Genomic DNA, 14,231 nt, shown 5'->3' on the forward strand with positions numbered 1-14,231 from the left:
CTTTGGTGTCTAACGCGACAACGCAGAGTCGTGTCTACAAGGTTTCCAGGAGCCGCACACACTGCTCCGATTTCGTGTCGTGCTTGTAGTCGTCTCGCCCGTTGGTTTCGTCTTTTTTCAGCTGTCGTTGCCCCGGGACGAGGCAGACAAGTTGTCAGGGGAAGTGCGAGGTGGACACGCGTGTGGTGATTTCCACAGATAAGGAAAGCGACGAACGACGGGCAGAACCGACGATCTACGTGCAGACTCTTCTTCTCCTCGCGCGGTGCCAGAAGATTCTCGAGCGAAATGGGTCGCGTGAGCACACGGGCGTCGCTTGCCGTGTTTGAAAGGCAGATGAACGGGAAGTAGAGATGAGAGACAACCAGGGAGAAAACGCAGACGGACAGGAAAAGACATACCGTAAGGTTTGTGTGGCCCCACAGGGTTCGCTTGGATTCGCCAGTCTCACTCTTCATGCATGCGTCTTTTCAGCAGAGTCCCCGCGAATCAGAAAAGCAGAGAACGCGTGGATCGGCATATGGCAAGTGAAATCTAGACACGCCTCTAATGACGGTGGCGAGCGTCCTTTCCCCTCAAACGCTCAGCGAAACTCAATGTATGCGCGCCTCCCTGTGACCGAAACCTTCGGGTCCCGCTTGCCGAGCATTCAAGAATCTACAAACCTCCCGAGCACTGTCACGAGCTCTTATGAGATGAGCGTCTGACCGTCCAACACTCGCACCGCCAAAGTCTCGCACGGGCGCTTTCCTTTACGCTCTTGGCCTGCTCTCAGTCGCTCCAGAGTCCAGAGAACACGCAGCGAAGCCTAGCCTGAGAAACGAACACATTTCCTCAAGATAGGGTCGCTGCAAATGGTAGCCTAGAGAGGGAGCACGAGAGCAACACAGAGGCGTCCACGCGCGAAGAGAGTTCGCCGACGTTTAAGAAGTTTGCTTTTCCTTCGATAGAAACTGGTCCGTGTCGGGCGCAGCCGTCGTACTTGTGACCCGTACTGCAGCCGAGTTTGTTACCCATTTTCGCCAGTCGCAGGCTCGAGTTGTCTCGCCTTGGCGGAAATGGAAAACCCTTCTGACGATGAAGCGGAAACCCCCAAGTATACACTCGTGACTGAAAACGGCACAAGGCAACACAGTTCGCGAGAGTACACCGGATTGGGAAGAGCGACGTACTATTTCGGCGAAGGAAAGCGGGAGGAGTTCGAAGGCCATTACCTCAATGGAGTGCGGGAAGGAAAAGGTAAGACGTACGCTTTGTCATGCGGCGACTGTCCAACTTGAGAGAGGAAAAGTGAAGACTGCACATCGCGACGTTCTCTATGACTCGTTGAGCGCACAACCTTGGTGGTCACTGGCATAAATACATATATATATATGTCTACATACACGATACGTATAGACTTGCTTTTTTTGGATAGGGATTGTTGTGTTCTGATGCTTCTTTTTTCCGGGTTTCTTTGGCCCGATCAGCCACAGGCATCGAGTCACAAAAGTGCGACTTTGTCTCCTGACCGTAATCGAGAGATATAGGACGCACGACAGTCTTTTCCATCCTAGATTTTGTAATCTATTGAACCTTCAAACGCAGCGGATGAATTTTCGTCTGAAACGATGGTGTGCCTCCGGAGGGATGCGACCGGCGGTAAATGTGTGCTGTTTAGAGTTTCACTCGCACCTTCAATCGTTTTCCTCTTTCCTTTTTCCTTACCGAGCCACCCATGACGCACGGGACGGCTTTTCTGCCTTCTCTCTCCATTTTCACTCTCCCTGTGTTCCCGTCTTGTCAACGTCTTTTGTTTGGACACTTCTGAGAATATCAGCAGCTAAGCGGGACGTTTGGTGCACAAAAGAGATCCGGCTCGCAGCAGCAGGACTCTCGGCCGCTGACTCTTCATTTGAATGGAAATTCGAATCAGGAGGGATCCTAGAACGACGCTAAAACCCGTCAACAAGACCTCTTCACTGTTGTGAATGTTGTGAACGGACCCCCACACTCGACGATCCAGTGCACTCTAACAGAAAATGAAAGACGTTTCTGGGATACACGTGCGCTGTCTCTTGTCCCAGGCAGCTACCGGTACGCGAACGGTGACTCCTACGAAGGCGATTTCCAGCTGAACAAGAAAAACGGAATCGGGACGGCTTGCTATAAAGAACAGCCTCAGCAAGACGCTGAAGGTCTGCTGAACGCCCTTCCCCCGTCTCCCTACGCACGGAAGGAACAAGCAGAGGGTCACGAATGCCTGAGTCGAAAAACAGCGCCAGGACACGCCTACAAATAATTTTACTTTGTGTACTGCATACTTGCACGTGTAACTATGCGACGAGAGTTCTTCACGGAGTTTTATCCATGTGTGTGAGCCGATACGCATACCTATTTTTTGTGTGCACAAAAGTATATGTCTGAAAGGGAATACTCCCACATCAATCCGTCTATCTATATATATATATATATATATATTTATCCAGATATATATTTATGTATATGTTAAAATCCCTGTGTACGTAAAGAGTTGATTTCTGTTCTTGTAGAGGAGGAAGTGAGGGTTGTTCCCGAGAGAAAAATGGAGAGAGGCTAGCATGTAGCGCGCTCCCCCCCAGACGAGAGGCAACCCGCTTGGTCCTCGCGTGTGTGACGCTGGACGGCGCAGAGACTCTCTCGGGATCTCTGAAGAGTCCCCCCCCCCCCCCCCCCCCGCAAAAGCATGTTTTCACGCGTTCTGTGGCGGGTATGCTTGTGTGTGTGTGTGTGTGTGTGGCGATCCAGAGGACCAGGCGCTGGGTGAGGCGTCTCCGAATTTTTCAACCTACATGGGCCACTTCCGCGAGGGGAAACGCGACGAGAGCGGAGCGCTACTGTACGCCAACGGAGATGTCTACATTGGCGGTTGGAGCAATGGGAAAAAGTCGGGGTTCGGCAGGTACAGATTCGCGTCGGACAAGTCCCAAATGGTAGGCGTCTGGGAACAGGGCCGGATGAAGTTCGGTCGATGGCACTTGCCTTCCGGCGTGTACTACGCGGGATCTTTCAAACGGAACAAACCGTGCGGCAAGGGAGTTTGGGTCTTCCCGCAGAGCGGAAACCAGGTCGTCGGCGAGTACATCCAGAAGGTAAAAGCGAACACAGCGCTAGAAGGCCGGAACAAACGCACACCGAGAAGTCCACGCGCGGGGCGAGAGGGAGGGGGGAACGAGGGGAATCTGCAATGCATTGCTTTCTGCCCCCAAAAGGCGACGAAACGTTGAGCGTGTCACGCGGAACGAAAGGCTCAAGAACAGTCGGGTTCCTTGGGGAACCAAAGACTCGGAGTGCTCACGAGTCACCTCGGAGTATCCCATGTCCTGTCGACTGTACAAAGAAGGAGGAATCCAAAAACCTGTCCCGCGCGTTCTGTGAGCGCCGCGTGTGCATGTGAGAGACGCCTGGACGAAACGAGGGCGGGACCCGTTTTGCTGTAACCGAAATGCCAGAAACAGGGAAAGACGCTCACGCAAGACACGCGCTGCACACGATTGACTGAATCGGTTTCCAACGACGAGAAACCACGGCGGGTTAGTCCACGTGCGGGGGCCTCTCGAACGCGATTTTTTCTTCTGCTCTTGGGTTTGCTGACGAAAAAGCAAGAAACAGATACGAGTCCCGCGCACGCCTTTTCGCTCGTCTTTTAAGAAGGGACGGTCCTTGCATCGCCGCTGCGGATCTTCACCTTTTGTCTGTCGTCTCGCGGTTCGTTTCGGGGACGTGTCGGCAGGGGGGGAACTTCCGCTGTTTCCCCAGTGTATATGTAGAAAAACACGGACACGACCGCTGGCAGCTGCGCAGTTTTGGAAACGGTGGGGGAACCCCTCCACTCTTTTTGAGGCTGTTCTCCACTCGATCCTCTCCTTGCTCGAGCGCACCACATAGACTTCTTCGTTCTCTGGTACAGGTGAAGGAGGCAGCCGCGGACCCCGACGAAGAGGGACGTGACAAGGGCGAGGAAAGTTTGCCTCTGGACGAGCTCCTTGAAATCGATTCGATCGACTTCGTGTGTCGGTCGTGTACCTCACTACGCGGCTGAGAGAACGACCAGTGCAGGTCCCCCCGCCGGAGATGCAACTTGCAGGCGCGACAGAACGCCGTTTGGGAGAACTGTAAAGTGTGTCGCTTCCTTCGGCCTATCCAGTTTTCTGCGAATTCCAGTGTTGCCTGCCATGTGCGCCCACTTTTCCCGGCTGGTTCGCCGAATACACGTATCCAGAATCCATGCTTGCGTGCGGATATCCACAAATATATCCGCAAGCAAGCGTGGATTCTGAGTGGATCGAAACCTCAGTTCTAGCAGCAGGCGTTCTGTCTGTCTTCTAGACGCAGAAAGATCGAGAGAGCGCCATCTTTCTCGCGACACGCAGACTGGGTGTACTCGCACACTGGGTCACCACGCGTTTTGCAGCGAGGAAATCTCGTCCGGATGCAGGCCCAAGAGTGCTCGGCGTCTTGCTTCTTTCAAAAAGTGAAAACAATGTAGGCATGCCCAGAGCTTGGCTCTCCCGAAAACCCAACAGCACGGTTCCGTGTTTATTTAAGAAAGCGCAGAGTCCCGAAAAGAGAAGCGACAAGGCGGTCCGTTCCACGAACGCGCAGGAGAAACACAAGCTTAGCCCCTTTTCGCTTTCTGGGCACACTGCACTTTCCAGAGAACAAATCACCCCAGACAAGTCCATTGCACCAGCAGCCTCAGCGGAGCTGAGGGGTGCGCGACGCGGGCTCCCAACAACAGGCTGCAGGAGACACATGCTGGCAGGCACTCAATTGTCAAAGGTTTCAGTAAACGCGTTCCGCGTCGAGACCGCGTGGCCAAACGCCCCTTTGGGTGCCTCCCGTATGGACGTTTTTCTTTAAAGACTGGGCGATGTGCGTGCATGCGTCTCACGGTTGACACGCACCTTCCCCCTCTTCACACAGATTGACTTTTTGCCGACACAGCAGAAGCTACTCGCCAAAAGACACACCGTGCAAATCTAATTTCAAGTGTATCCGCATCCTGTGGCCGCCGAGAAACGACTTTCCGCCATTTGCTTCCGACTTTTTGTCGCTGTTTTCTGCCTTGCGGCTAGCCGTCCTTGTTCGCGCCTCTCGATATTTGCTCTCATTCCCCGCTTTCGCGTGGCCATGCCACATCTTTTTAAGGAGGGACGAAGGAAACGGCCCGAGAACTCGGGAGCGCTCGAAAAACTAGTGCACCTCAACGGGGAGGCGCGCTTGGCGCCCTCACTGGAGGCTGCGGGAAGCATTGCTAGCCAAGACACCCAGGAGGGCGAAACTCCCTCAGTCCAAGCTCCAGTACTCGCGATCCTTCTTCCTGGGCTTCTGAAAAGAAAAACAGAGACAAGAGGGATTCAGTGAGTGAAGGACGACACCGTCGTCGTGCTGCTCGGAGGGAACCGAGAAGAGACAGATCCCGTATTCCTCAGACAGCAGAGCCACCACGTGCCAGGCAGGACACACACACACACACACACACATGCATATATATGAGTAGTCGTTTTTCTCGCTGTTAATACGAGTGACAACAGTAATCCATATATTACGCCTCAAATGCATCTATCTATGTGGCTTGCGAGGAACATAGGGCACGCACACCTCGATCTAGAGAGGTATCACCCATATATGTACCTTCGCCAGCAGCATCTGGATCTCTCTGCATGCAGGCCTATACAGACACGTGCGGCCTTTCCAACTTGATGAATCCTGACGTATCTCCTTTGGACAAAGAGACTTGCATCTGAAACTCGCTCTCTCTGTATGCATATATGCATTCAAAGGGCCTTTTGTGCATGCATACGTCTGCCTGCACAGATGTCAGGGCGACATCCGTATGCACACATCCAAACGTCTACGCGAATTTCTGTACGCACGCGTCTCGTCTTTGCGTCTCTCGCCTTGGCGGTGAGGAACGTGACTCACCGAAGAAGACCGCTTCTTCTTCTGCGCATCTCGCTCCGCCAGCTTGCCGTTGACGTAGTAGACGAACACGGCGACAGCGAGAATGGCGAGGAACAGGACGATGAAGATGCTCATCACTGCACACGTCACACGGAGAAACCGAGGGCGACGAAATCGTGAGAAAACACACAAAGGAGCGGGAAGGCGACGAGACCGAGGCCGACAAAGCAGGCATCCAGTTCATTCCCCAGCACGCCGGAACGCCTGAGAGAGGCAAAAGAGGGCCAGCACGGCGACGCTCCGCGTTCACCGAGAAACGCCGACGCGTAAGACGTCCAGCAGCCACAAAACGCGAAGGTAAGGGGGAAAGAGAAACCCGAGAAGAACGGGGACAAAGAAGGGGAAGGGGGGGGGTGGGGGCGAGGAGCCGTTACAGTGGCGGAGTCGTCCCCTAAGGGCCTCGCCTCAACCCCCGCGAGCCACCCTGAAACTCATGCACGCCGTGAGTTCTCGTAGGAACTGACACGTGATCGAGAAACGTTTTTCTTTGTGCGTTTGCGAGTTTAAAAAGGATTGTTTTTCCAAGAGCGCGCGCGCGTCGAAACCGCGAGGACGCGCAGAGGGATTCCCCGCGACAGTCGGCTGGGTCAGGGGCTTCTGCCTCCAGCTTACCAGTGGAAGAAACTGCCATTTTGGAGACGCAGAGAGAAGGTAATCGCAGAAACGGAAAACTCGGGGATTTCGTGACAGGAACACACACCGGCGTCGACTCGCGGGAAAGCTGTCCTCGAGCCCCTGGGAAACTGGGTTCTCTCTGTCGCGGTCGCAGCGGGGTGTTTCGGCCTTTCTCGCAGTGGAGGAGCAGCGGGTTTTCAAAACAAAGAGGGGCTGCTAACAAAACAGCGCTTTAAACAAATTCGGGACTTTTGTCCTCGCGTTCTCTCCGCCCGAGAAAAAGCGAGAAGACGCAAAGCTTCCCCCGTCGGCGTGCGCGTCGCTGGGGCTGTCGCGACACTCGGCGTCGAGTGTGTGTTTTCTAAAAAACGGCCGAAAGGACGCGAACGCGATCGCGGGTCTGTGCCTTCTTTATGTGAGAAGCTTGCTCGCCAATTCCGCCCTCACGCACGCGATTTCGGCCAGAAACTCGCGATTGCGTGCCGAGAAAAAACCACGCAGGGAGCCGGAGGCGCCGGAACACTGTGCGCGACACGCGAGGGGATTTCTTTTCACTTCCCCCCCGGCGCGTTTGCGCGAGTGACCTGAGGGTTTTTTCCCCCTTTGGACTCCCGAGGCCCTCGGGGCTCTCTCTCGCGAAGCCTTCAAGGCGTTCCGCGATCTCGAGTCGAGGGAGGAACCGACCGTTCTCCGCCGATTAACAAGAGATAGCGCCGGAACGGCCAGAAGCATCTTCCTCCGAGAGCGCACTCTTTCCCTTGTGTCTCCGGAAAACAGCAGCGAGGCGATCCAGGAACTCGCTCGGCTGGTCCCCCGATGCGCGCGGGGTACCTGCAAGGCACAGCACCGAGGCTTTTCCGTTCGAGATCTTCCACTTTTTTGCGAGCGCGAAAACGTCGATCCCGTGCTTTATGGCGTTTTCTCGTCGCGCCAGCCCGAGTCGGTTTCGCGTGAAAGCGCGCGCGTTGTGGGGAGTTTTCCGAGTCCAGAACGCGGAGAACCCCTGTCTTGTGAGAACCGCGGGGTAGGGGGAGAAAATGCAAGGGGTTGCTTCCGTTGCCGCGCGCACAGGATGCGTCTCCCGCTTGTCTCTCGAGAGAAAGTTCCTGGTGGTATAGGGCCTGCCAGGCTGGCGCCGGACCGTGCGCGATGTGGCTTCAGCCTGGCAGCGAAAAAAATTTCAGAAAGCTCTCTCCACGCTAAAAACACCGTTCAGTAGGGTTCGTCCCCGTTCCAACCGGCGCAGAACCGTCGGTTTTCCCCCGCATCTGCCCCAGAAAACTTTCCCACGCGTTTTTTCGTCGTGGGAGATTCCCCCGTCTTTCAGCGACTCTTGTGCGAGAAAATCGTTCCCGTCACTCGCCAGGTTTTTCGCGTTCCCTGGCGACTCCGAGATTTATCATTCACGCGACGGGACGCGTGTCTGTCTCCGTCCGATTCCGGAGCAACTGGAGCCGCGCTCCGTCTCCCCCGGCACCCGCCGCCTCTCTCGTGTGGTGACGGCCTTCTTTTTCACACTCCTCCCCGCCGCGTTTCGCCCACCCCCCTTCAGGACCGGGACATTGCCGAGCTTTCCGCGGAATCCTGGAGAAACCTTCGCCTGATTCCCTTTGTCCCCCACGCTTTCGAACCCCCGTCCGTGGCGACTCGCCCCTCCAGAAGTTTCGTCGTGACTCGAACGTCTCTCTCTCTCCCGCCATGGCGTCCCCAGAGTCGAACGCGGTCAACGTCGCGGCTGCGGCGCAAAAGCCCGCGTGCCCGCCTTCCCGGCGCTTCCACGTCTGTGCGGTCGGCGAGGAGGCGAACTGCGACTGCCTCGCGCGCCTCAGCGGCCTCGCTCGTGTCCAGTTCTGGCTGTCGAAACTCCTGCCTCGAGACGACCTCCCGGGCGCGAACCAAAAAACCCCATTCAGCTTGAACCGCTACCTGCTCCTTCTCCTCTACTCGATCGTGGTCTTCACCACCGGTGCCGTCTTCTACGGCTGGACCGCGCTCTCTGCGATGATCTTCAAGAACGATGGCTTCGCGTACCTGTGCGCCAAGAACTCGGAGGGCGTCTACGAGCCGGACTTGCGTGAGAGCGGGAAACTGTACATCTGCGACGAGCAAGACGCCACCGTGCAGAAACTGTACACCATGACCTTCGCAGTCGCGTGTCTGATGAGCGCCGGCGCGGGAACTCTCCTCGACTGGCTCGGTCCGCTCTTCACGGAGCTCTTGGGGCAAGTCTTCAACCTGATTGGTTGGCTGCTTCTCGCCTTCTCGACTGCAGACTACCCTTTGTACTACCCAGCGCTCGTCTTCATCGGCCTCGGCGCGGACTCCTCGATGCTTCCCACGCTCTGCATTCGCCGGCTGTTCCCGGGATCTACGGGCCTCATCATCACGATCCTTGGCTCCGCCGCCTCCGCGAGCTTCGGCATCCCGCTGATCCTCAGCGAGATCGTCGAGAACCACGGCTTCAGCGTCCGCACAGTCAGCATCGGGTACTGCATCCTGGGACCGGTCCTCGGGATTGTGGTCGCCGTCCTGTTCATGCCGCGACGCGGTTTTGCGCTCGACGACGAAGGCACGATCTTCCGGGAGGAAGACGAGGCGGCGACCGAGGCGCCGCGCGCCCTGGAGAACGGCCAGGCCGATGCGCAGAGCTCCCGGGACGTGGGTCACTCTCTGCGCGCGGTGACCAAATCCTCCTTCTGGTCTCAGCTCTTCTCCGTGCGCTACTTTTTGATCGTTCTGTACTTTGTAGTCGTCAGCTGGGCGACGTCGTACTACCAGCAGGCTGCGCGCCGCATGTTCTCCGACTCTGTCGTCTCCGTCATGGAGATTCTGTTGCCGCTCTCCTTCGTTCCGTGCATCATTCTCGGGAAGATTGCAGACGTGGTGGGCATCATCCGCGTCCTCGTCGTGATGAACACGTCGGGTCTGCTCACCTACGTCTTCTCCTTCTTCAAGAACGACGCGACTGGCTACCTCTCCGCGATCTGCTTCATGATCTACATGTCGCTGCTGACCAGCCAGGTGTACGTCTACGTCGAAGGCACCTTCTCGCCGAACCACTTTGGAAAGTTGATTGGTTTGTCGAACCTCACGGGAGGACTGCTGTCCCTCGTCTCGAACCCGCTGTACGAGAACATCACGGTGAACCGCGACAACGGCGACCCGCTCTGCATCCAAATCGCCATGACCGTCCTCCTCTGCGTGCAGTATCTCTGGATCTTCATCCTCGGCTTCCTGAAGGTCCGAGACGCGCGCATCCTCCACCTGGAACTGAGCGACAAGAACCCGGCTGGAGGGGCCGCTGCGCTGAGTCCGGAAAAGGCCGCGAGTCTCCCTGCGACTGAGCAAGGCGACGACTCTCGGCCCCAGAAGGCGCTCTCGGGGGCGCGGGAAACCGAGCTCACGAGCGTGAATGTGACCACGCCCGGAAGTTCCTGAAAGAGGACAGCGCAACCTTCACACACACAACTGTACAGCTACCCGATTGGGACACATGTGGAAAGTTAACGCAGTAGGCTGAACGAGGAGACGCGTGTGGGAAGGTGTATAAGAAATCACGTTTGGAAACGAGAAAGCTCCCGTGCGGAGTGCGACGGGGGAAGCGCATCTGGGGAGCGGGGAGTGGACCTTCAGGGACACGGAGACTGGTGGCGACACACGTGGGGCGTGGGAAAGCGTAGGGAGAGGCCGGGCGTCCAGCGAGAGAGGCAGACTGGGGCGCGTCGCGCAGCCAGGCCACTTGGCCGTTTCAAGAGGCGCATACGTGCTCAGGGCCCCAAACGGACGCGTTCTGCGCATTCGCACAAATCGATCTTCGTCTCACAGTCGGAAGTATTTTTGGACGTTTGGACCCACGGCTCGGGATCGCGCAGGCACAGCCGCGTTCATCGGAGGGTGACAGTCCGCTCCGGGAGAGGCTTCGTGTGGGAGTGGGGTGTCTTGTCTCGGCGTGGCTATTTTTTTTTAGCGAGTCGATGCACAGGTGTGAAACAGTGCGATCTGCTTGGGGATGTGAGATACAGGTGTCTGCGGGAAAGCCGCATGCAGTCCCCTCGGAGAGAGTGTCTGACCCGAGAGCGTTGAAGCGCCCCATCGGGGCGTTGTTTCGTAACCCCCAGACAGCTCACCCCCTCAATTGTTTTGGCCTTCTGAAGCGCCCGGCGGCCTTTCCCCTCCCACGCGCCGTTTTTCGCAGCTGCAAGCAGATTCCCCACGTTCGGGTCTCTGCGTCTCTTACTTCCTTTCCCCCCCCCTACGCGTGTCCCTTCTGGGGCGACCAAGCGCGTCTCCACAGAGTACCAGACAAGGCACGCAATCTGTAGATATATTCATATGATAACGGGACACGAGACCGACTCTGCGCGCGAGGCTGAATGAATACGGCCTGGTGTAGCCGGCTCGACACTAACCAGCTCAGGCTTTCCAGGAATCTATGTAACAGACGAGTCTCAAGAAGGCTGCGGTCAAACCACATCCTACACAGTCCCAGCACAGAAGCGGGTACAGAGCAGTCCAAGGGGGACTCTGCCCGCGGAGAAACCGTGAGGCTGCAGATTGAGGGATTTTCACGAGTCTCCTCGGACACAGGAAACGTTTTTCTGACAGCCAGTCGTCACAAAGCTAGTGACACGCTATAGCTCGGCTACTCGCTTCTCTCTCAGTCGCCACCTTTCTCTCCAGCTCTGTTTCTCGTGTCGTCACCTTCCGCTCTCTCTCTCTCCGCTTGGTGTCGGAAATCAGCGACACGAGAAAACGCGAGAAACGCACGTGGCGCAGGAGCTTCGCGAAGGCCGTTCAGGAGACAGAGAGACACTTGGCCCTCTGCGTGGAAATGCGTCGCGAGAGGCAGGCAAAAGAAGCGCGACTCGCCTCGGCCCGCTCCGAACGCCCTTCGCAAACAGTTTGGCGGCGTGCGGCATGCTGTCTCTTTTTCACGAAGGAAAAGTGTGACTCGCGGAGACGGCTTCGTTTTTCCCGACCGAAAGAAGAGCCGTCGACGTGCGGCTTTGCCTCAAAACACTGTGTGTTCGCCTGATTTTCCAGTTGTCTCTCTTCGCCCCTTTCCTCCGTATCCAGGCTTCTCCCGCCTCTCTGTGACTTCTACTTTGACGCCGCAACACACCTAGAGATATTTGGACATGTGCATTTCCTGGACAGTTGTGTTTGGATGCGTGTGCATCCATAAAGCGTCCGTACACTTCGTGCGCATATATACATATATATATACATATATGTATATATATATATATATATATATATATATATATGGTGAGTGCCTGTCTCTCTCGCCACGTGCCTTGTTTCTCTCTCTCGGTGCTCGCTCAGGGTTTACACACCCATGTGTCTCTCGATTCGCAAATGCGGTCTTCCTGTCGCAAGAGACGCGCCCACGGGCGCCGTGTGGTCAAAAACCTTCACACCGGCGCACGCCCCGAATCCTCTGGGGCGACCCTCAACAAAAGGCAACCGCCCTCTCCCGTGCATTTCCGCCAGAAAGGATACTGTCCCGTCTCTTGTTTCTTCTCTTCGCCTTCGATGTGTCCGATTTCCTGCTCTCTTGTCTTTCCTCACAGTTGCTGGAGGAACTCGTTGATGAACTCTGCCGTTTGGACCGGCTGCTCCGCATGCAGCCAGTGCCCCGCGTTCTGGACAGTCCTGTGTTTCGCCCTCGGGAAGTAGCGCAGAATGGCTTCCCAGTCCCGCTTCAGATCCACATACTGCGAGTTTGCGCCTTTAACAAACAACACGGGCCCGTCAAACACAGCGCGCGTGTGCTTCTCACCACCTGCGTTTCCTTCACCTCCGCTGGCTTCGCCTTCGGTTGCTTCACGTTCGACGGTCTCGTTGTCAGGGGAGTCGACACTCCCGTCTGAGGCGCCTCGGCTGCCAAAGTCTTCGCTTGGCCACCTCAGCTGTTTGGTCTGGAGCATGCGCTTGATTGCTTGGAGATTCATTTCCCACGCGAGCGCGACTTTTTCGTCTTTCTTGAGAGTTTTGTCCGCAGTGCGCGACGGCCTCCCGGTCTCTCTCCAGGGACTGGATGCAGGCTTCTTCTCGCGCCTCTCCTTCACAGCAGTCATCAGCCACTTGACCATTGCAGGCGGCAAGGGTGGATCCGTTGCTCCCAAGGTTCGCTCCAGCTGGAGCTTGTCGTCGAACGCACTCATCGGCAAGTCGCAAAGAATGCTCACCACCTGCTTCGAGGTGATCGGCTGCGCGTCGTGCCGGGACTGAGAGTAGTCCGCTGGAGCAATGTCCAGCACCACCAGACCTTTCACCCGCGTGCACTCTGTCCCCGTTCCACACGCATGCCGAGGCGCCTGCAGAGCTGCATACATGGCGGCTAACCCCCCCAAACTATGGCCGATCAACACGACGTCTCCAGCGCTGCGAGGCACGGCGCCCGAGGAATCCAGCGAAGAAGAGAGAGGCGACAGAGACGAAGGCGGAGAGAAGAGATCGGGCTTCGAGTGGAGCATGTGGACGAGGTCGTGGCCGAGATCGGAGACGCGCATGCTGTCTCTCCACGGCGACTCGCCGTGGTTTCGCAAGTCGACAGCGACGATTTTTGGGGAATTTAAAAGAGCGGCGAAACTCCGCATGTTGCGCTTGCTGCCCAGAAGGCCGTGGACGACAAGGAGCGCAGGCGCGTCGCGGCGCACCGGTCTCGCGCGGCTCTCGAGGACTTGATACGCCAAAGCGGGTGCATCGGGGGAGAGGCCGCACACGCTTTCTCGCCCGTCTTCTTCAGAACCTTCTGCTCGGAGGGCGCCCCCAGGAGAGCTCGCGGACGTAGAAAGAGACCGCAAGGAGACAGACGAGAGGGAAGGAGACACGGATGAAGCCTGCATGCACGCGGGTGGAGAAGGTAGGGAAGAACGAGGAGAAGAAAGACGCAGAGAAGAAGGAGAACAAGAGAGAGAACAAGAGAGAGAAGGGAAAGCAGAGGAATCCTGTAGGGGAAGTGCGTAGCTCCTCAGCGTTGAGCGACGGTGGGGCGGTGTCCGGTCGGCGAATCGGCGCTCGCGGCGTGCCCGCGTCCCTGCGCATGTAACGGGCGCTCTGGAAAGGCGATAAGAGAGAGGTGCTCGAGAAGAGACGGGGAGAAGGAAAGCAGGAGCGAGAGTGCGAGGAAGGCAGCTGAGTGCAGAGACCGTCATCTTGCCGCAGTCACCAAGGCTCCCGCGCGAGAGGTTTTGGAGCCGGAAACGGGACTCCGAATGAGGAGACAAACGGGGCAAAGAGACCGGCTCTTCAGAGGTCTGAGGTGCGCGGCTGTGGAGACTGCGCCCTGAGAGGGAGTGTATAGACACTCCGGGCGCGCTCGGGAGACAAATGAAAAGCGGGGGTGAAGACAACAAGGAGGCGGCGCCGACGGAGATCAGCAGGAAGAAGGCGCGAGCAAACCAAGAGAAAATGGCCAACCGGGGGAACGATAACCTCTTCATCGCAGAAATCGAAAAAGCATGCGAGGAATCTCAGAAAACAAAGAGGGGAGCACAGGGAAGCAATTCTTTTATCAAAGCTCGCTATATATCGCAAGCAAGAAACGTACTCACATCTTGGCGTCCGAAGATGCAGCTGCGACGCTGTCGCATCTTTATATATATGTTAACCACGAAGAATGCCCG

The 14,231-nt window shown here is 56.7% G+C and overlaps 3 protein-coding genes across 3 annotated transcripts; 2 read left to right on the top strand and 1 right to left on the bottom strand.

Moving 5' to 3' along the window:
• Nucleotides 1-1,058: 1,058 nt before the first annotated feature.
• Nucleotides 1,059-4,060, top strand: NCLIV_016960 (conserved hypothetical protein; the record flags this gene model as incomplete). Its single annotated transcript, XM_003881888.1, has 4 exons — nt 1,059-1,239; nt 2,067-2,177; nt 2,767-3,110; nt 3,929-4,060. The coding sequence occupies 4 exons, from the start codon at nt 1,059-1,061 to the stop codon at nt 4,058-4,060; spliced, it is 768 nt and encodes a 255-aa protein (XP_003881937.1).
• A 4,238-nt stretch (nt 4,061-8,298) lies between these two features.
• Nucleotides 8,299-10,038, top strand: NCLIV_016970 (conserved hypothetical protein; the record flags this gene model as incomplete). Its single annotated transcript, XM_003881889.1, has 1 exon — nt 8,299-10,038. One exon carries the CDS (start codon nt 8,299-8,301, stop codon nt 10,036-10,038), a length of 1,740 nt encoding a protein of 579 aa, XP_003881938.1.
• Nucleotides 10,039-12,167: 2,129 nt separating this feature from the next.
• Nucleotides 12,168-13,451, bottom strand: NCLIV_0169 (hydrolase, alpha/beta fold family domain-containing protein; the record flags this gene model as incomplete). The annotated part of the gene is made up of 1 exon (XM_003881890.1): nt 12,168-13,451. The coding sequence occupies one exon, from the start codon at nt 13,449-13,451 to the stop codon at nt 12,168-12,170; it is 1,284 nt and encodes a 427-aa protein (XP_003881939.1).
• Between the last annotated feature and the right edge of the window lie 780 nt (nt 13,452-14,231).

The sequence above is a fragment of the Neospora caninum genome, chromosome VI (genome assembly GCF_000208865.1).
Source record: "Neospora caninum Liverpool complete genome, chromosome VI".
NCBI lineage: Eukaryota > Apicomplexa > Conoidasida > Eucoccidiorida > Sarcocystidae > Neospora > Neospora caninum.